Source organism: Pteronotus mesoamericanus, unplaced genomic scaffold (assembly GCF_021234165.1).
Source record: "Pteronotus mesoamericanus isolate MK-2021 breed Mesoamerican mustached bat unplaced genomic scaffold, CSHL_Meso_final scaffold_174, whole genome shotgun sequence".
Classification (NCBI taxonomy): domain Eukaryota; kingdom Metazoa; phylum Chordata; class Mammalia; order Chiroptera; family Mormoopidae; genus Pteronotus; species Pteronotus mesoamericanus.
The window spans coordinates 20,951,031-20,973,755 of NW_026555309.1; the positions used below are offsets into that span (position 1 = coordinate 20,951,031).

General features: G+C 35.1%; 1 protein-coding gene across 5 annotated transcripts in view; it reads right to left on the minus strand.

Annotated features, from left to right (window-relative positions):
• Positions 1-451: 451 nt before the first annotated feature.
• The window catches only part of UBR5 (ubiquitin protein ligase E3 component n-recognin 5), a 123,214-nt gene continuing 100,940 nt past the window's right edge, over positions 452-22,725 (minus strand). For 3 of the 5 annotated variants that reach the window (XM_054590346.1, XM_054590344.1, XM_054590343.1), the window contains exons 48-59: positions 17,982-18,225; positions 16,093-16,204; positions 15,304-15,448; positions 14,200-14,330; positions 12,400-12,460; positions 10,345-10,520; positions 10,014-10,098; positions 8,949-9,104; positions 8,507-8,620; positions 6,862-7,006; positions 5,448-5,533; positions 452-2,620 (exon numbers count right to left, since the gene is read on the minus strand). In XM_054590346.1, coding sequence (XP_054446321.1) covers positions 2,408-2,620; positions 5,448-5,533; positions 6,862-7,006; positions 8,507-8,620; positions 8,949-9,104; positions 10,014-10,098; positions 10,345-10,520; positions 12,400-12,460; positions 14,200-14,330; positions 15,304-15,448; positions 16,093-16,204; positions 17,982-18,225 — 1,668 coding nt within the window. In that variant the 3' untranslated portion in view covers positions 452-2,407. The remainder of the gene's footprint in view (positions 2,621-5,447; positions 5,534-6,861; positions 7,007-8,506; positions 8,621-8,948; positions 9,105-10,013; positions 10,099-10,344; positions 10,521-12,399; positions 12,461-14,199; positions 14,331-15,303; positions 15,449-16,092; positions 16,205-17,981; positions 18,226-22,725) is intronic. The other 2 variants (XM_054590347.1, XM_054590345.1) reach the window with 1 other exon arrangement.

A 22,725-nucleotide genomic window follows, 5' to 3' on the forward strand; every position in this document is an offset into this window, starting at 1 on the left:
ATTATAACAAGTTCCACAAAAGAATCTTATGCCTACCGTCAGTCACACGACAGCCACCTCAAAGAAAGATATCTCAGTTTGAGTGTAGATCCAGAAATTGCCAACTACCTTTAAACTCACAAAAATAGTATCTTCAGGAGAGAAATGTTTAGAGCAAGTACTAAATAGTGAAATACTCTTTAAAAGCCCTCTCAGGCCTGCCCCAGTAAACCATTATGGAGTCTTGATATTCAGATGATTTAAGAGTAAAAGTAGCAAAACTCTGAAAACCCTCAGTAAAGTTCATTCTTGGTCTTCTCTTCCTAAATTTATTTTCAAGTCTATTAAATAGATTTAATCACTAAACAAGACCAAAAGAGAACTTTATTTTACATGACTTTATTTTACATTTAGAACCATTTTATGCTTTACTTAAAAAAAAAAAATCAACTCTGCTTTTAATATTCCTAAAAGCATTTTAACCAAAATCTTGATTTAGGAAGACTTCAGACATTTTGCATTATTTTAAATATTTTCATTCTCTCAGTAATTATTAAAAATAAGTTCACAATTAGGGTTTCAAATGTCCTAATCATATCTAGTTTGTTCTCATTTCATATTTTATCAACCCCATAATGTGCATACAGAAGTTAAGGTAATATATAAATTTTATCTATTTCAGACACATCAATGATCAGCTCTTAATCTAATTACTATTTCATTTACTCAGAAATAGCATTTAGACATAAAAACCAATGTCTTTGTAAAATAACCTTTGGTTAATTTACACAAATCTAACACAGCATGTTGTGTTTTAAGTAATACAATGAGTTTCTCTAGCATTTTAGTTTTTAATATTTGTCAGCAGGGCTGATAATATCATGTGGTTCAGTCTTCTGAAGGAAGTTATATAATAAAAGTGTAGTGCCTTTGAACATGAAAAACATCCCGAAGGCCGGGAGTCCTATGAAGGAACTGAAAGGTAGGAGAGAGTCCAGAGAATTTCCCTCCTAATTTTCAATATGTAAAGTGAATAGTTTATGCCACTTTATTAATGACCTCATGAAGGAAAGTGTTCCTTATTATGCCATTGACTTAAGCTACTAAAACCACAGGAATTTAGAGATATTGGTCCTAGGCTACATAATGGGTCATCAAAAATAAGAACCTCTCACTTAGTTATTAAGTAGTTATTAAGTATAAGTGAGTTAACTTCCTATGCCAAGTAAAGGTCCCAACATCAACTGCCACATTTGTAAAACAAAAAGGCGGCCTGGCCAATGCCATTCAGGATTCTCTGCTAACTGTAAAATGTGAACTGATTTTCTTGTTTTAGTTCAGGTATATATAAACCTTCGGTTCTTTAAATCAAAGAATTTTATGCACATAACCGTGTCCATGTATTGCCCTTAGTTTAAAAATGTACAACTACATAAATAAAAACTATTGTTTCTTCAATATTACTTGACATTTCTTCTGTAATTTCTTTATTTAAAAAAGTAAATGTAACAAGATACTTAAAAAAGGCTAGATACAAAAGTAGTTAAGCTGCTCACGAACATTTAAAATTTTCCAAAATGTATCTTCAATAATCATGATCTTATAAAACATTTTACAGTTATCAGAAAGTGCCCAGGCTGAGTTTACATAACTGAAATACCTTAGTACAAATGTCTAGTTAGAAGTGAAGTGCAGTAACCTCCTGACTGACCTCTCATTGAAATAGGGATACAAAGGAAAAAAAAGTTGATTGTGATCAAGTATTGTGCATTGGCCCCATCATATGTACAAAAAAGTGCCCTCACTCAAATAAACAATTACATGCAAAGTATTAGTGATATCATTTAATATCCTAGAGCTCAATGCAGCCAAAATAAACCGCAGTAAGTGGTTTTTATAGGTAAAAGTGATTTTTATCTCTAAGATCTGAATGTCCAGAACTTTTTACAAGTTCCATATACATGATACACAATTGCAGCCAACCACAAATTAATTAAACACCATAAAAAAAGTTAAAATGAAAACACAGAACATACTTAATTTTTTATTTTGAAATTCCCTATTCCCTCTATACAAGAACCTTTGCTGAAACACTTTCCACAAAGGCAGCAGTGAATTTTCAGAACATTTTACATTTTCCCCCTCAGCAAAAAGATAAATCACAGTGTAAATTATGTTGTTCTGCTGTCATCTTTGGCTGGGGTTAGACCCAGAAGTTGTTGACTAGCAAACCATTATGGTCAAATGATGCTAATGCTCCTCAGGCCTTTATGCTACAAACTTAGCAAGGAATGTTTGTATTTAATCTCTTTAAGGTACCTCCAGGGGGTGTGACAGCATTGACTTCCATAAACTTTTATAGACAAATGGAAAAAAAATCTACAAAATTAGCTAGTAATATTACACAGCAGTACACACTTTTTATACTCTACACAAAACCAAAATTCTTGGTCTTAATGGCGAGTAGCAATTTCTGTTTGAGAATCTGTTTAGAGGAATAGAGTGGGACGTAAAGTCGAGAAATGCAAGTATTTGCAGTAGGAAGATGTTGGTCATCTGGTGGTCTTATTGTGATTGAGGGCATAGGCTGAAATCCTTCTTCACTGGCTGGTAATGATGGGCTTGATGTCCAAAAGTAAACCTAAACAGAAATACAGTAATTATAATTTTGTCTTTTAACAGATTAACATTCAACCATTAATTCTGGCAATATACATACAGAGGCCCATTCTTGTTTTAAAACCTACAAAAGGGTATTAAAAAATTTTGAACTGGGTTTTAAATTTATTTCTCGTACTGAAAAGGTTAAGATTCAGGGACAGAAAAAATAAAAGTGCCAGGTATGTAGAAAAGTGACTTTTTCAGGCACTCAGTTTCTCATCTGTAACATAAAGCTACAGGACCAAATGTTCTCTAAGGTCCTTTCCAATAGCTAAATTGCATGGAGTATCTCTTAATGGAAAAAATACACAAAGTCTTCTTCCTAAAAAGGTTAAAAAAATTCATACAGGTTATCAAAAAATAATTATTTTACATTTTATCTACTAACAACCCAGTATTTTGAATGCTACATTGTGACACAAAATAACCTTATATAGTCATCTGTACAACAAAATCCACGCAATAAGCTATATTGAGTTTTATTACACATCTACTTTGTGTGACGATAACTGTTAACTTCTACTTTATTTTTATTAATACATACCATTCCTCATTGACCCATACATATATACATGTATACCATTCTTTAGTGATAATAAAAAGTGTCTATCCCTTAACGTAAAGCTTTTTAGATCTAATGCATTTTATAGTGCACAACTAAATAAATACAGGGTCTGGCACAAATAACGCCCTTTTTAATTACAAAATCAGAAGCATGTAATTCTGTAATATAACAATATCACACTCAAGCATACCATATGACATTTTAGGTGAAACGTTCAAGTTAAAACTGTAAATTATTGACCCATATTGTTACCCTACCGACCACACTCAAGCAGGTGTTATTCTGCTCAACCCTGTATATTCAAAATCTCAGAGTGACTAGGAATCCTAAATGAACTAATTTGCTATTATTTCCTGAAGCACAGTTTTAAGAGAAATACCAGTAACTCTAGAAACCCTGTAATTTGCAGGACTAATAATTCAAGGGAGAACAGTTTGAGAAACCCTGTTATATTCTTATATTCTTCAGCTCTTCCCCTCAAACACATCAGGATAAAGCCAACAATATGCGAAGGAAAAGGGAAGAGAAGGAAAAGACACCTTGATATACTGCTTGAGCCCCCAGAATAGATTTCATACAGGCATTTAAAAAGTGAAGCCCAGAGCCCTGGCTAGTGTGGCTCAGTGGATTGAGCGCCAGCCTGTGAACCAAAGTGTTGCTGGTTCAATTCCTAGGCAGGGCACATGCCTAGGTTGCAGGACATGTCCCCAGCAGGGGGCACATGAGAGGCCACCACACATTGATGTTTCTCTCCCTCTCTTTCCCCCTCCCTTCCCCTCTGTCTAAAAATAAAAATATTTTTTTTAAATGAATAAAAGTGAAGCTCATAAATTAAAGCTGTTAATAGAAAATATTGAAGCCTTTATATAGAGATAATCTGTCTTTACATCTCAAGACTGAAGAGTTAACACCTTTCTCTTCCAGGGAAAGCACAAACTGCAGTGAGATTTAACTTGACTAACTGGACAGAGGATGTACTGGTTTAAAAGCAGCAGAAAATTAAAACTAGGGAATAGATAAAAAATATATACCTTAGAATTCATACCAGATAGTCAATCATTTCTACTTCTGTTTCTGGTAGATCTTACAGAATATGTTGCCTGTTATAGGGAAAGAAGGTTCCCAAATCCAAAAATTGACTGCAAGTGATATAACCCTAACAAGCTATTTAGGCGTTCCTGAAAGCAACAAGGGCAGATAGGGCATTACCACTGATAGGGACTTTAGGGTCAACAAAGACTGGAAAGCCAAATTATATGGGACAAATTATACAAAATTTACCTAAGAACAATCTAAATGGAAATCATCAGGACTGCTGAACAAACCGAAATATTAGTGAAGAAATATTGGAAGGCTTGGGAGAAAAGAGTGGTGCACGCATGTAAAGATTAAGGAGCACTAAAAGCAGGACCCTCTCCCCTCCCCAAAATAAGTTGTTGCCTGAATTGAAGGTAAATGGGAAACTGCAAGTTTTGTGCTTTCCTGAACAAGTAACCATTTCCCCCTCTCAAATAAAACTGGGAAATATATCCAGAAATGGGATCATTTTTATACATTTCATCAATAGTCTAATTTAGATTACTGAGAACTAAGGCTAGTTTGGTAGGGGTATTGTTCCTCATTTTTACAAGAGCATATAGGGTCTTCCTTTTCAAGATTAATGGGCAAGTTGATTTGGTTATGGATATACTCCAGGTTGGACATAGACTACATTGACTTTATGATAGACTCTTCATTGTGATCAAAGTTATTATTTTCTAATTTAAGCTTCCAAGTTGTTAAGTAATAATAAGATTTAAATCATTGGTTTAATATTCACATACCACCATTAAGCTACTCTATTTCTAGTGTACAGATAGCAATCAAGATACTACACTACTCAGAAATTTTGCAAAGGCTTGCTAGTAGTCAAAAGGATGAAGGATATATAAAAGGAGCAGCCAACATATATAAGCACTATACAGAAAAAAAACATGTCTCCACAATAAGCTGGAATTATCTTCTGGAACTGACGATGCCTATTAATACCTAAAATGTATTTATCTCACTTTGCTTACAGCTTTATTAAGACTTCAGGTGTTCTGCTATAGAGTAGAAAAGCAAAACTGCCTGTTATTTCTGACCTTCCATAGTTTCTTTAGCCAAAATTAAAATAACCATTATAAACTTAAAACAAAAGGCTATTATATACAGAATTTAAAAATTTTATATTTTCTTCTACAAATCTCTGAAGTTAACTTACAAGATCTTGTCGTTCTGTCATGCTCATCTTCTCCACTATTGACCAGAACCAACGCTTGAACTGTAAGAGCTTCTCAGCATTTTCTCCTAAGAATGAAGGATATAAATTCAATATATTGTATCAGTAGTTATATTTCTGAAGTATTTCTTATTGCAAAAATATACATACATAATTAAAATGTTATTTAGGTCTAATTTTTAATACAGGAAATTAGGACCATTCACATAATGTAAAACCTCTATAGTTTATTAGTCAATCCTAACTCAAGATGACCAACACAAGAAAAATGAACCACAAGTCTCAAAACTAATAATCAAATGACTAATCCCAGCTGAAAGTCACAATTCTTGTCATGATCTTAAGCCAGTGCTTCTCAAATTTTAATGAGTTTACAAATCACTTGGGGATCTTTTTAAAATGCAGCTTCTCATTCACTAGGTCTGGGGGGGGAAGAGTAGGGGAAAGAACCCAGAAATTCTGTATTTCTAGAAAACTTCAGATGCTGCTGCTGCTGATCTGAGGATCATATGTGGAGTATCTTTAGATGTATTTTTTCCCCTCCTAGGCTTTTGACTTATAAATAACAAATTCTTACCTCAAAAGTATTGAAAACTGTATGAAAAAGTAGCACAAAACCTATTATACAATGACATATTGCCAAGCATGAAGGAAAAACAAGAAAATGTATCCAAATTTAACTTACTTATAATTTGGCTCAAGATGTTTGCAAAATATGAAAAATAAAAGGGGAAAAATTGGTATTTTCAAAATATGCAATAATCGTGGGCTATAGGTATAATCATCTCATAAAGAAAGAATTTCTTGGAGCTTCCAGTGTTTTATTGTATAGTCACAGTTAAAAAGTCTATTCCTAGACTACAGGACTTTGAAAAAAAAGTTGCAGGAAATGAAGCACTGAAGGAAAATGTTATTCTAGCGGGGTTATCACTACCTCTCTTTATTCTTTCTAGATTCTCCATGAGTTTATGTGCTACTCTGTCTTTGTAAGTGTGCTTTGGGTCCAGTTCTACATAGCAAACTTCATGCAGTCAAATTCTTTAATTAGAGAGTTTAGGAGACATGAAGTCAGGAAAGTTCAATGAAACTGTCATATGAATTGTTTTTTCTTATTAGTATATAAAATGCTTTTCACCCAGTTGCTCACAAGGAATTTTTACTTTTTTACAAACCATATATTCTTTAAAATCTAGAAAAATTAAGCAATAGAAGCCTAACACTAAACCATCATCATTCAATCATACGTTTAAAAAAAAAAGAAACAAAACTTTTAGGCATCTGAGTAATACAGCATTTCCAAAGCCCTATAAACATATCTAAAAATTAGAAACTCAAGAAATTGTGACTGACAAATTATCTGTGCAGCTTATTCCTTAAACATTTCAAAATTTCATACCTGATTCATCATTGAAAGAGGTAAAACTGATCAGCATTTGCACATTAACTTCACCACAGCCATTTACCAAAAGCCTAAAATCTTCCGCTGTTAAATCTTCTAGTGAGTTTTTTGGAAGCACATCCAGTAGACCTTTCCTCATTGCCTAGAGAATTTCAAAAATTATCCTTTTATTATTATTGGTAATTTCCCATGTAACCTTTACTGTTGTTAAAGCCCAGTATCTAATTTTAGTAGCTTCTCTCTAAAAATACTAGTTCTCATCTTAAACCAGAGAGAAAAACATTAGGTTCTGCATTTTTAATTTCTTACTAGTAGATTCAAAAGAAGGCAAAGGGAGTGGTAATCAATAGGCCTCATTTCAAAAATGAAGTAGTATTACATACCAATCATGAACTGAAATAAACTTCTAAACTGTGTTAATAACAAAGAGGGTAGTCATAAAAAGAAATAAGAATAGCTCCAATTTGTCAAATGTGCTATCCTGTCAACATCCTAGGATAGGTATTATATTGACAAAACAAACTTCCCCGACACAAATCCAAAATCTAGAAGATTACTGAGAAATTACCATGTGCCAAGAACTGATCTAAGCACCTTACATGTATCAATTCATTTAATCCTATCCTCATTTTTCAGAGGAGGGAACCAAGGCACAAAGAACTTAAGTAGTTTGCTAATGTCAAATGGTGAGAGGGTGCTGCAGCCATGACTTGAACCCTGACAGTAGGACTCCAGAGCCTGCACAATTATTCTCAGCCCAAGGACCATAAACATTTGACATTACCAGACCTAAGTCTACATAAACAAACATTTTACCCTAGAAGGGGAAAGAGTTAACGTAGCAAGTTTGATGATGCGCTTTAGAAGGGCTTGACTGGCCCCTGGCTGGCATCTGGAAACTTGGTTTCTGGAACAATGCCTACATTACTGTCTAATGTGGCCGTTCTGAATGTCTCAGGCAATGAACCCTACTGTACAGAGCTTGCCTCAACTATATGTGCATACAATGTGATTTACGATGAACGTGTGCTTCCCTCTGGGAGTATGATTTTCAGTAATCATTGCTGGTTGTGAAGGCAGGAATATGCTTATGGGACTGGCCTCCAATTAAAAACACTACGCTGACTCTTAAGCAGGCTTCCCTAAGCACAAGCACTGCATGTGTTGCTCTAATTCACTGCTAAAGGAAGAAGTATGTTATTTGTGAAAACCCATGCCCCCAGCAAGAGAACTATGGAAGCCTGTACCCCTTGCTGAGAGTCCTTTTGCTATAATAAAACATAACTATGAGCACAACTGCCTCTGAGTCCTAGGAGTCCATCTAGTAAGTCAACGACAGTATGAGTGGTTATCCCAAAGGATCCCAAAACAGTAGTCATTTCAGTCCCACAAGCATCCTTTCCAAACTTTTGCCCACCAATTTAAGTTTCTGATGATTGCATGTTTTTTCCAAGTAGTTTCGCCTAAAGAAAGTGAATAATAGGCCTGGATTCACGTGTAATTTACATTATAAATAAATTTACTGTGGTTTAAAATTTTTGAAGTTTTACAGGCAAGCTGAATATACTACGAACTAGTTTACCACACAGGAAGACATATACAGCCTCTTCAGATCAAGTAACACTTTTTAGAAAACACTTACGTGTAATGGCTGTTCTGCAACTACCAACATTCTGTGCTCTGCGTATTTCCGCACATACTCATACACATTCTGGGGAGTCACTGGTATATTTACACCATTAGGAATAAGTTCAACCTGTGAAAAATTTAGCAGTGCCATTTAAAAAGCAATTTTGTCAAAGCTGTAATAGGTTAACAGTTCATAAAACAACTTCCTAAATTTTTAAATCTAAAGACAATTCTGTATCTGACAAGTACCTAAGAGATACAAACATTTTAGGCCTAAGTAAGTACAAAAATTTCATCTGACTCTCAAAATCTCTCCCTCTCTCTCTCTGTTTGTTAATCTCCTGTGTCTTTTGTGTGTGTGTGTGTGTGTGTAGTCTCTTTGACGCCTATCTAAAAAGACAAGCACAACAGACAAATTCTCTTGCCAGAATCAGAAAACTATGTTATTGCTTTACCTGTCCTCCACCCTCTTCTTTACACAAGTCAATTGCAAATGCCAGATCCATTGCTGAGAAAACAGCATCAGCATCTGAACTCTGAGAAGCAAGGATGAGTTGCCGCAAACTCTCATACATCACAGGGTCAAAAAAAGCAAAGTCATGCCAATTGACCTAAGAAAATAATCATATGAAAATTAGGAAACAAACATCTTTACTGGATTCATCAGTAAACTGAAATCGATGAGAAAGAATAATTTGAAGATACACTGATGAAAAATCTTTCCATCCATTGCCTTTAACTGATTTAAAGAGGTATCATTTAATAAATCTTTGGTTCTGACAACACATTCAAATTTTTTAAGTATGAAAAGTGTAACACATATTTTGAAAAAATTCAAAGCCAATAGTATAATTTTTTTAAGTTCCAAAATAACATGTTTGCAAAAACCTGCATTAAACAATGATTATGCTGAGCAACTGGTTCTAACCTAAATATGCATCCTATTAATCTTGACAATAATTCTAAAATATAGATAACTAATTAATTATAAATACGATACTCAAAGGAATTCAGTAACTTGCTAAAGAACACATCACTGGGTTGAACTTGAGTATATTTGAGTCCATGATCTTTTTCCATGAGCCTTGTAACAACGTTAAATGCTAGACAAGCAACACTTGTATGTTGCTGAACTTTAATTCCAGTTCTTCTTTGCACAAGAACATTTTAACTAGAGTACTTTTCAAAGAATTCAATAGGGTCAGTCAATGGCCATACCATCCTGAATACGCCCCATCTTGCTTAATCTCTGAAGCTAAGAATTCAACAGAATCAGAGCTTTTTTTCTTTTTTTTTTTTTAAAAGAATAACATATCTATATAGTAATATGACATTGCTGAATTAATAGAAAATGATATTGGCTTTGATTAAAGAAAATGCTTGAAAATTATTTACAATGGCTATATGCTTTAAAATTTAATATTAAAATAATGCCATAAACAGTACACTAGTATATAATTATTTTACAAAAGAAAATTCTTGCAATTGTAAGAGTAGTTCAGTTCCTTAAAATCACTTACTTTTCTACCAAGCAACACTTTAATCACATGTCTATTCAATGTGATAGGACATAGTTCATTCTGTAACAGACATAGTCCAAGAATCCTAAAAATAAAAACAGAAAATATTTAAATTCAAAAACAATTCTAAAACATGCATAACCCCTCACATATATATAAAATACACATATAGTATTTTGAGAAATTTTCTATAGCCTCATTTCTAATCAGTATGGATTTGACTATACACACATTTTTAAAACTAATTTTACAAAGTCTGATTAATTGAAATTTTTTAAATTTTTTTATTTAATTTTTCCAAATACATTTGTCTAAAATAGAGGTATTTTACCTGCCAATGTTTCTGAAACAATTCAACCTTGCTTCTGTGTTTTTGCCAGGTCGTGGAGTATAAAATCCTCTTTTTCCAGGTTGGTAAAACAAAGGGGCATTGTCGTCACCATCATCTGTATCATCTAGATCCATGTCTACCACACTTCGACTGGAGCCATGACGCTTTCGGTTTTCCTAATAACAGAGTATCAGAAATTGAGTACCAAGATTAATTTTAAAAACAAAACATATGAACTAAAGTCATTCAAAGTGAAGTTGGGTACGCAGACCAACATTCATGTTTAAATGTATGTGTATAACATACTAAAGATAAACTTTTTAATTCATCCTTTCAGAACTGTGATATATAAAACCTGTGCATGTTAGGTCTTTAATTTCTCTGTTCATGTAAATTTTATCACTTAATGAAATTTTGGTAGCTTCTTTCTCCTTAATTCCTTAAAGGTATTTTCACTAGATACAGAATTCTGGATTGATAATTCTTAAAGCATTTTTAGGATGATGTTCCTTTATCTTCTGTCACAGTTTTTGATGAGAAGTCCAGTCTTTCAAATCACTGTTAATCTCCATGTAAGACACTGTTGATACCTGTGTTTTACTAAAGCAGTTTGATTATAATGCGTCTGGACATGGTTTTCTTTCAGTTTATCCTGTTTATAGTTCATAAATCTGTCTTGCATCGAATTTGGGAAGTTTCAGCTATTATTTCTTCAAATATTTTTTCTATAGCAGGCTCTCTCTCCTCTTTTCTTTCTGGGTACTTCAATGACATGAATAGTTAATCATTTATGGTCCCTGAAAAAGTTCTGTTTGAAATCTTCTGTTTTTCAGAATGGATAATTTCTAACTCTCTTCAAATTGACTGACACTTTGCTGTCATCTTTATTCTGTTACCTATCCAGTCCATTTTTTTTCAGGCATTGTACTTTTGTGAAATTTTCTTTTCATTATCTTATAAAGATTCTGTTTCTCTGCTTAGAACCTCTATCTTGTTACTCGTTGGTGTTTACCTTTGTTTTGTAGAACATATGATATAAAGTCTTTGATAATTCCAACATCTGGGTCATCTCAAAGTTAACTTCCACTGGTTCTTTCCCTGGGAGAACTGGTCAGTTTTTCCTGGTTCTTTGTATGTTGAGTAATTTTGGAGTGTATCCTGGACTTTGAATATTAAGTTGTGAAAGTTGGGGTGTTGTTAGACAATGTTGGTGTTCTGGCTTCCATAAGCAATCAACCTCGTTAGCTTCAGATTGGAAGTGTCACTTTCTGTGTGCAATGGTTCTTCTAATAGCAATTAAGTTTCCAAAGCCTTTGATTATTATACTGTTTAGGGCCTGTTCTGCATATTCATCTTTTCAGGTAGTCTCAGACTCAGATAGTGGTTTATACTATAGGTTGGTCCTCAAAGCCTTTGCGCTATCTTCCAGCTAAGATGGAGTAACAGTAATCAGCTTTACTCTCCCCTCCTTGGAAAAAAAAAAAAACACACTGTTTTTTTTCAAGTTTTGATTTCCTTATCCAATCTGGGTGCTACTGTTTACTTTTCAGGATCCTCAGACAATTCTATTTTGTATTTTGTCTATTTTGCAGTTTTAGTTGTAAGCAGTGAAAGAGGGTAAGATATTGGGTTTGCTCCATCTTGGCTGACAATGAAGTTCTTAGGTAGCTTAAGAATGAAATGCACCATGCACTGAAAGGCCTTCCCAACTGCTAGACTGTATGTCACATTCTGTTTCTGACACTCACTGCTTCTTTGATGAATCAGCTCTAGGATTCCATATTGCCTCTCTGTCTCTGTTATTAATTCATGACATCTCTAAATTAAAGCTTAATTCAGGATGTGCTCAAATGAAGCGGCCACTGAGTAGGTTTACACTGTGCCCTACCTAAACCAATCTTATTACTTGATTCTGTACATGACATCTTTTTTTCCTACATAATCAAGCATTTTATTTAGAAAGAACATAGTTTCTTCATAAATATGACTTTCCTCTCCTTCTGTAATTCAAATTCCAAGTGTTCTTTACTAGCACATGTACAAAATATCCCTTACCTGGACCTTTTCTGAGGAGTCTAATAATCCAAGATCCAGGATACTATCAGCTCCATTTTCCCTAAGAACAAATAAAAAGCTTTTCACATTCCAGATAACTGAAACTTCTCAAATTTACTGTAGAAAAAACATTTGAATTTAAATTTTTAAGAATTTATAAATACATTTAAGTTTTTAAGTAAATAAATATCCAGGAGAGTTACTAGTCTTAATGCAGGGAAGTCAATAATACATACAAAAAGAGCACTAGATGTTCCACCTATGATTCAAGATAATGAGCTAAAGGCTAAGACAAAATAAATGTGGTCTTCCTAGGGGTGCTGACACTTAAGCTTGGGGGGAGCATTGTAAAGAACAGGAAAATGTTCAGAAAGTAATTACAATAGGAATGAAATTCTTTTGTTAAAAAAATTTATTTCTTTTGTATTGTATTTTTTTCCATTACCATTTATCCTCCTTATACTGCCCCCCGCCAAGCACCACACTGTTGTCCATGTCCATGAGTCCTTCCTTTTCCCCTCTACTCCCCAACTCCCCACCAGAGCTGTCTGGCTGTTCTCCATCAGTCTGTCTCTACTTTGCTTGTTAGTTGTTTGTTCATTAGATGGAATTCAATTCTTTAGTATATTATTCTAGAATACTAATAACTTTACTGTTCACTCCATAAAACCAGATGAAGAAAGCAGTCAATATTATGTATTATTTACATTACATAGAAAACACTACTAGCCCTGGCTGGTGTGGCTCAGTGGATTGAGTGCTGGCATGTGAACTGAAGGGTCGCCAGTTCAATTATCAGTCAGGGCACATGCCTGGTTTGCAGGCAAGATCTCCAGTAGGGGGTGCTCAAGAGGCAACCACACAGTGATGTTTCTCTCCCCTTCTCCCTCCTTTCCCCTCTCTAAAAATAAATCAAATCTTAAAAAAAAAAAAAGCTCTACTTAATTAGCAAAACTTACATATATATTTATAAAAACTCTTATCAAATATGTGTATCTTCTTAAATTTTTCTATAATAGTCTGACCTATGTCAGGGTGCTAATACCTCCAGAGACACAAAAGAGAAATACATTATTACAAAGTCTAGAAGAAAAATCGTAATAGCAAAGAAAATAAACTTCTAGCAATAGTCTTTTGCTTGGTTCACTCAAAGTCTCTGAAACAGGGGAAGTGACTGTTTAGTTTCAGTGCTTAGCCTACCTGCTTTCCATCTCTAATCTAAGTTCCTCATGACTAGGAAGTAAAAAAAAATTTTTATCTAAAATAATAAACACCTCAAAGCCTCAGACTAGGTATCAGAGTAGCCCTAGGACAGAAGGAATATTTTCCTAATGTCACTTGTCAGCTTGGAAAAACAAAGTTAAGGAATATATGCTACAAATTTAAAATAAAATTTTTATATTGAAACAAATATATTACACAATGGGAAAGCAAAAACTTGCATGGATTAAGATAAATCAGGAGGCCTAAATGAAATAGTATGCTTATGGCAAGAACTCAGGGACTAGCACCCCAATTCCTTGAGGTGTATTTGGTTTCTACCATGAGGAGGATCCTGGTGGAGAATCTGAAATGTACTTCTTAAAATTTCTAAGTATCAGGTACATAAGGGACTGCTAAAACTCTTTCTAATATACATGAAACTCAGCTGTCTCAATCATGGATTTTAAGCCATCTCTTAAAAAGCCATTTAAAGTCTTGCGCTTTATAGTATAAATTCGAAGATATGGTGGCACCCACATCCTACTAATAAAGTAGCTGATGTTGATACTGAAATGCCTTCCCAACTGAACACATTACCGTCCATGTGCAATAATGAGTTCCATAGCCTCATCCACTCTTGCTCTCAGAGAATCTTCACTTGCTAGAAGGAGAAGCAACTGGGCTGGGGATAATTCCAACAACATGCCAGTGATTTTACTTGCAAATGCCTGTAAATGATGAATAAATGTTAATTGCCTCTACTCTCTGAAACCTCTTGTCTGAATCAGCAATCTTACCCCTAACCACAAAAAAGAAAAAATACGTAAGAAACTTAAGATAACAATTCAAAAACTTCTGAACCAATAAGGTATTTTATTAAACTAGAAGTTCAATTATAGAGAACTTTGTTAAGGGATGAACTGTCCATGCACTAGCACAGTCTTGTTAAAGCTTATTTAATATTTGTATGGCAAGCCTTTTTGTAATGCTTTTGATATTCATGAATAAACATACAAATACTCAATTTCCATGTTTTTATTTTCTATCAGGGAGCCAGAAACATTTCTTTCATTTTGGGCAGAAAAAGAGACAGAGGTAAGGAAGAAGTGAAGAAGGAAGAAGTGAAGGAGGAATAAGAGAAAAAGATGCCTACATTCCAGGCTAAGGATTTAATGAAAGAAATATAATTGGGTTTCTCAGTTTTATTATCCTTTTTCTATATCATGTACAAATAGTTATATATAAAGACAAACAAAAATCACAACCAGTTTGTTTCATATTATGAAAGAAACCTCTGACAGAACATTCAAAATAAAAACCTTGCAATACTTATCAGCAGTGAAATACAATATTTGCAATGTATTCTAGCTACAGGTTGGTAACAGATAAATGTCTGCTTTAGAATATAACAATTTATGCAAGTAAGGGTACAAATAAATACAATGCAGAGAATTTTTAGCATACAAGGAACTTACTAGGTAGAATGCCAAGGTAGCATAGGTGGGAAAATCAAATAGAATTCAAGCTATACATAGTTACCCTCCAGCAAACATGTTAACTCCTAAGCTGCTTTCTTACTACAGTCCTCAACCACATGGTTTGCAAGGAGCTGACTTTTTAAAAAAAAAAAATACCAACTTTAATTCAAAAACAAAAATGTCGCACAGCCAGTTAAGTGGCTGCTAAGTGCACTATACATACTGGTTGCATTGCCTGTACGCGGGGATAAAGTCTTTCTCCAAGTGCCTGACGATGTGCTGGCAGAGGATCAGGATCATCACTAGGATTCCCTTCAGAGGCTGGTCTGAAGGGTCTAGTGTCGATGGAAAGCTGTCTTCTAAAGTCTCTGAAAGAAGAACAAAGCTATTATTATTACTTCATTTCCTTTGTCTGCAAAAAGAATGAGCACAACTAGTAATAAGGTTAGAAAACCAGAGCATATAGGTTGCTCCAGGTGTAGCACACCAAGGTGGTGAAATGCCTAAAGAGATGACAGTTGTGGAATAAAGATTAACTAGATTTTGTCACTTGAAAACTTACACATTCAAAATACATAGTTCAATTTGATTCTAAGGAAGTAGGACCTTAAAATACCAGAATCAAGGGTCTACCCGTAATTTCTACAGATTTTAGTCAAAAGTAAAATGCCAATCATCCTAACAGAAGAAAAATTTAAACGTGTAAATAACTTAATTACCACACTTATAATTTTAAAACAAACTTAAGAATGTTATGAAGTTAATAAAAATTTCAAAAAATTAGGAACTGGAGAGGGATAAAAAAAAAGTGAATATAAATCACCTGCCCTTGAGTTTTCAAAGCAGAATATTTTAGTAACCGTCGGTTAGACTATTTTTACTTATGTATATATGCAAATATTAACTTTCATTTTCTAAAAAATAGTCCATAATTGAGATTCTTTTATTTACAGGCCTACCTTCAATTCATCCAAAAAGGCAGAATTCAAGAAAATATATAAAATTATCTTACCTATCCCGATCTCTCCGAGAACCTGCTCGCAAGCCACTACTCCTCCTCATTTCCCTTTCTCTCTCCCTTTCCCGATCCCGCTCTCCTCTGTTCCTTAATCTCTGCATTAAACCTGGAAGAAAGTATGAAATACACTTTGTTTTCATGAATGTAAATTCAACTACTTTAAAGTAAACATGAGGACATGACCAAACATGGTGTAACATAAGAGCCTTAGGTCATCTTCTTACCATCTATGTTAGTGCCTTTCTCTCACTCTCCCTATAGTTTTGAGGGTTGGGGTGATTTTGAAGAATAAATATGTAGCACGTAACAGATGTTCACTCAGTATTGTTTAATGAATTTCCCCCTTGTCATGTCAAAGCTGTGGAATAATATGTAGCAACTGGAGTTATGTTACTTTCATCATAAATAATGCTGAGATTTCCTACAGGATTAGAACCATATTTGAGTATCTATTATTAGCACTTGGTTTTAATCCATATAGGCCACCCAGAACATCAGCTATTATTATTTTTAAAATTACAAATGTAAGTCAGAGTATGGTTTCCTAGGAAAATGCAGAAAAGCTATTTCTGAAATGTTATGACTCCCCAGGTTTCCTCATTTACATTTGCCAAGTTCTTATTATAAGGCTAAAGAAAGTCAAATGGTGAAACTAACGAAGTGAGGCTGGGGTACGCTCCCAGTCTTTTCATCCTCAATCCTTTCTAGAGCTCATTCAGCCTGCAGGGTGCTGGTTTACAGAGTCACAATAAAATACAGTGGGTGAACCGAGGTTCTTGAACTTAATTCGTTCCGGAAAGCTGTGTGAGAAGCAGTTTGTTCAAAAAACGAATCTTCTTTGTCACCTGCGAAATGCATGACTGATCATACAAGTATCACCATGAAAGGGTTGTTGGGTACAGAATTAAGATCCGAAGTTTTGTTAGACAACTGAGACACTTTTTGTCTAAACAACATGGTCAGGAACCAAACTGAGAACTGAGGTTTGACTACGTAGCTACAGTCTAGGCAAAATACAGGATTTTCTTAATAATTCTCTCTCCCTCAATTACTGTACTCATCAACCTACAAAACTGAGGATATTCTGCCCCTACTTTACATGAATCACCAATTATCGCCTGTTGAAGGGTTTTGTAATTTTCAGACGTTTTAATTTGCTAACTGTAATCTCAAAAATTAGACAAGAGTTCTAATACCAAAGTGCTGATACCCAAAGAAGGTAAAGAGCTTGCACCAGGATGTCAACAGAAATCTTACTACCAAAAAAGTCTTGTTATATTAAACAGTCAGGTTAGTGACATGTTGTCACTAACCAACTTAAATTTACATTTGGTCACAAGCTTCATTATCTCATTGGGAACCAGCAGCAACTCTACAAATCATACTTTTACTAGTACTGCTCTAGAGAACAGTATTTTCTTCTCTGGTATTTGCACCAATATAATACAGGAGTGGGAAAATATTGCAATCTGATTGGTGAACTTTTATTCTGCCATGGATCTTACAAACTCCACTGCCAAACCTTTAACTGAGATGAGAAGCTCACAAATATAAAGATTAAGGAAAATAAATGTGGCAGTAAAAGAGAAAAGTGCTAATCTGTCAATTAGAGTAGTTTAAGATTAAATCATTAATTTAGGATAAAAGTATATAAAAATGTAAGTGTACATTCACATTCTCCCAACATATATTTTATATATAATATATAACGTATATATAATGTATAATATATTATGTGATATATAATGTATAATGCATATTATACATGTAATATATATTATGTAAAATGTATATAATATATAATAAATATATATAACCATGATTATCGTTTCGATCAAACAAGGAAAGATTTTTATGATGCTTGTTATCTGTACAGTACTTACTCGTATGAGTGCCTTTGTTGGCATTTTGGATACAATCTAGATTTGGCAATTTTTCATTTGACAAAAATGCTTGTGCAATGGCTGTATAAAAACTTCGTGCTACACCACTGCCCTCTCCTGGCTCATCCTTAAATGTGACTTTTACTCTGTGTACAGCCATTGGTGTAGTAGCACATCTTCGACCAAAGTGATTGTTAAGTTGCCTCATGGTCTGCTGAATAAGAAGATCTCGATCCCGATCGACCTATTAAAACATGTCAAAACGTCGTGAATTCAGTGTTGGAAACTGCCCTGAAAATTTTCTATGTAAAATCAGAAAATCTACTTTTACCTTTTCTTTGACAACTTAAATAATTACAAAGCAATCTGGGTTCTCAGAAACTTATACATTCCAAATAAACACCACTCTAAAGCACATGAGAATGTTCTATGTTTTGAAGGGCACACCTCAAGTACCACCTTGGGTGATAGGAGAGGCTCTGCCACTAGAACCTATAGGACACCTACTACATTAGGCCACACTACCAAGACAGGGAGGCATAGCAGCTCTACCTAATAATCAATAAAATATAATTAAAAAATAAAGAATGTCTTGAGTTAAATCAGGATAATGGAATTTAACTCAATTCTAACACTTTCTTAAAAGGCCTACTGGAAGTAGCAATTCATTCAAAATTGCAGTGTGCCAGAATAAACCTCAAATGGGTCAGAAGTATAAATTTTTTTAAATAGCAAATACTAGAAGACTGTATGTGATACTTCTCTGGTGACAGAACACCACACATAAAATAAAAGAAAAATGACAAACTGGAAAAAATGTTTGCATCTTCTTAGTACAAAGATACACATTCATGAGTAGTATGCATATCACCTCAAGATAAAGTGTTTCTAAAAAACTAAGAAAAAACCAACAACTTGTACAGTAAAAATAAGCAAGATGTATCAACAAAAAAGTTCACAGAGTAAGAAATATTCTTAAATATATGAAACAATGTTTGACTTTGCTTATAAGAGAAATGCAAATTAAAAGTATACTGTGATGCCATTTCTTAATCTATCAAATTGGTAAAAATCTAAAAATTTGAGAGATTGCTGGAAGGACTATGGAGAATCAGGTATTCTCATATTGATGTTAAAGGTGTAAATATATGTAACTTTTATGCAGAGGTGTTTGCCAACATTTGGAAAAATTATGTATGAATGTGTCCACCTCAAAAACATACTAGCCCAAAAGAAAAACACATGAGGCTATTCATCACACTACTGTTACAACAATAAAAAAATGAAAACATCTCAAATGTCTATCAACAGGAGACTGGTTGAAAAAACTGATACAACCATAAAATGCACTACACTAAGACTAAGCAGTTGTAAAAGACAGGCAGAATATCTCTATATACAGTTATGGCTCTCTCTCTTTACCAGGAAGAGAAAGATGGAGTAAAATGTATGACATGCTTGGGGTGGCAAGTTGGGGAGACAGACAGGTAATGAATACACATATATATGGTTATATTTTTTTAAAGGGGGAAAATAAACTTTAATAAAAAAAACTTGTCTTCTGGTCAAGATAGAGGCATAGGAAAACAGGGCGCACCTCCCCACACAACCACATCAAAATGACAACTAAGCTACTGAACAACCATCGCTTAGAACCATCAGAAATCAAGTTGAATGGCAGTCCAACAATTACAAAACTAAAGAAACCACATCCATCCAGACTGGTAGGAAACACGGAGACGTGGAACAGGCTGGTCTCCCACCCACTTGTGGTGGATAAAAATTCTAGAGGATACCCTGGGATCATGGAGTACCAGCCCCACACCAGGCCCCACAGCCCAGGGTTCCAGCACCAGGAAGATAAGTCCTCATAACTTTTGGCTGTAAAAACTAGTGGTATTTGAGTCGGCGAAAGGAAAGACTGGATTCCCAAGAAGTGCATCTTAAAGGGCCTGCACATGGACTGACTCAGACTCACTCCCTCTGAGCTCCAGCACCAAAGTGGTGGCTTGAAAGGCACCAGTGACATACAGGGAGCAACTGAGGTCTCTAGCATCAGGGCGGAGGCTGGGGGACAGCTTTCTGTGACACAGAAAGGTGAACAGAGATGACTATTCCTTTTCTGAGCTCTCCCTCAACAGAGCCACAGAACCAGCAGGAGGGGGCCATATCTGAGACTCTTATCAACCTGGCCTACTCCGTGTACTCTGCCCTGAGCATCTCTGAGGCTCCATCTCACTCAATTTAGAAGCCACCCAAACAGTTAACAGTGGCTTTTCCATATGAATGGCTGGTCTCCACTCAGGCTACCTAAATCCTCTCAAACAAGCAACAACTGGCCATAGGGAATCCCAGTCCCCACACCTCTGGCTAAGTGGCCCCAGGCCTGGCACTAGTAGCAGCCAGTTTTGGATTACAGTCTGGCTTCACCTAGGAACCTCCAATCCCAGCACAAATAGCAACCATCTCCGGATTGCTTTGTAGCTCATGCTGGGTGGCACTGGGTGAAATCAGGTGGTGGCTGAACCTGGCCTGCCCCACCTGGGAAAGCCTACATAGCCAGTGAAGAATTACGACTTATATCTAAACACCACTACCCTGCCTCTGTGCAGCTGATCCTCCATGGAGGACAGAGGTTGGTGGTCAGTAGTCTTAGCCAGACCCTGTAGCTAACTGGCCTGGCTAAATCCCTCCCACTGACCTATGAACAGCAATCAAGGCTCAACTGTAAGAGTGTGTACTCAGCTACACAAAGGATGCTCCTCAAGTACCCAGCTTGGGTGACAGAGGAAGCTGTGCCACTAGACCCTACAGGACACCTACTACTTTAGGCCATGCTACTAAGACATGGAGTCAAAGCAGCTCTACCTAATACATAAAAACAAACAGGGAGGCTGCCAAAATGAGGAGACAAAGAAATGTGACCCAAAACAACAGATTAAAACTCCAGAAAAAGAACTAAACAAAATGGAGATGAGTAATCTATCAGATGCACAATTCCAAACACTGGTTATAAGGTTACTCAAGAAACTTAGTGAGGACCTCAACTGCATAACTGCATTTACCAAAAAAAAAAAAAAAAAAATAGCCACCAGGCAGAGAAACAAAGGATGTACTAATGGAAATAACAAACAATTTACAAGGAATCAACTGTAGAGTGGATGAAGCCATGAACCAAATCAATGATTTGGAACATAAGGAAGCACAAAACAACCACTTAAGAACAAGAAGGAAAAAAAAAAAAGAGTCCAACAAAGATAGTAAAAGCAGGCTCTGGGACAACTCCCAGTGTTCCAACATTCGCATCATAGGGGTGCCAGAAGGAGAAGAGAAAGGGCAAGAAATTGGAAATCTATTTGAAAAAATAATGGAAGAAAACTTGCCTAATTTAGTGAAAGAACTAGACATGCAAGTCCAGGAAGCACAGAGTCCCAAACAAGATGGTTGCAAAGAGACCCACTCCAAGATACATCATAAGTAAAATGCCAAAGAATAAATACAAAGAGAGAATCTTAAAAGCAAGAGAAAAGCAGTTAGTTACCTACAGGGGAGTTCCCATAAAACTATAAGGTGATTTCTCAAAAAATTTTGCAAGCTAGAAGAGACTGGCAAGAAATATTCCGAGTCATGAAAAGCAGGGGCCTACAGCCAAGGCAGCTCTACCCAACAAAGATATCATTTAGAATTCAAGGGCAGATAAAGAGCTTCCCAGACAAAAAAAAAAACTCAAAGAGTTCACCATCACCAAACCACTATTGTATGAAATGTTAAAGAAACTTGTTTAAGAAAAAGAAGATCAAAACTATGAACAAAATGGCAATAAACACATATCTATCAACTGTTGAGTTTAAAAAGCAAATTAAGCAAACAAGGACAGAGACCATGGATATAGAGAGCATTCTGATGGTTTCCAGAAGAGAAGGGGGTGTGGTGGAATGGGTGAGAAGATTAAGAAGTACAAATAAGTATTTAAAGAACAGCCAAGGTGATGTAAAGTACAGTACAGGAAATGCAGTAGCCCAAGAACTTACAAGCATGACCCATGGACATGAACAATGGTGTTGGGATTGCCCAGAGAGTGAGGAAGGCTGGGTGGAAGGGGGCAAAAGGAGAAAATCTGAGACAACTGTAACAGCATAATCAATAAAATATAGTTTAAAAGGGAAAAAAACCAAAAATTTTTTAAAAAGGCCTTTAAAGGTGGGATACATTGTAAAGAGCAATAGGAATGGAAACTAAATTTCTCTGCATACATCTTTGTATAATTGACCTTGCAACACTGTAGAAATTTCACACTAATTAGGAAATAAAAGAAGTAAATAAAGAAAAGGAAAAAGCAATCCCTAAAAACTGAAAGCAAAATGAAACAAAATGCCCTCATTACATGGAGATGGTTGCAAAAAATCATACAGAGATCAATTATTTCAATTAACTTTAAAATAATCTGACCATACATCTCCAAATGAGTATACTCTAAGGTCAAAAAACTGCATATAAATCTTAAGCTATTTCCAAAAATCATTTTGTGGGTCATTCTAAGACTACTGTGTGTGTATGCTGTGTGATAAAAGCAAATAAGCGATTTTATTAGCACTGTTGGGAATTTGGATATTCAGTCTAGAAGAAAGAAGATAAAGTCTAAGAGGTGAAAATAAAACAACCTTGTGGTCCTTCATCTGGAATTTGACTGAGATTATCAGTATGCATTTATGAGGTTAACTTCCTTCTTCTTTTTTTTTATTTT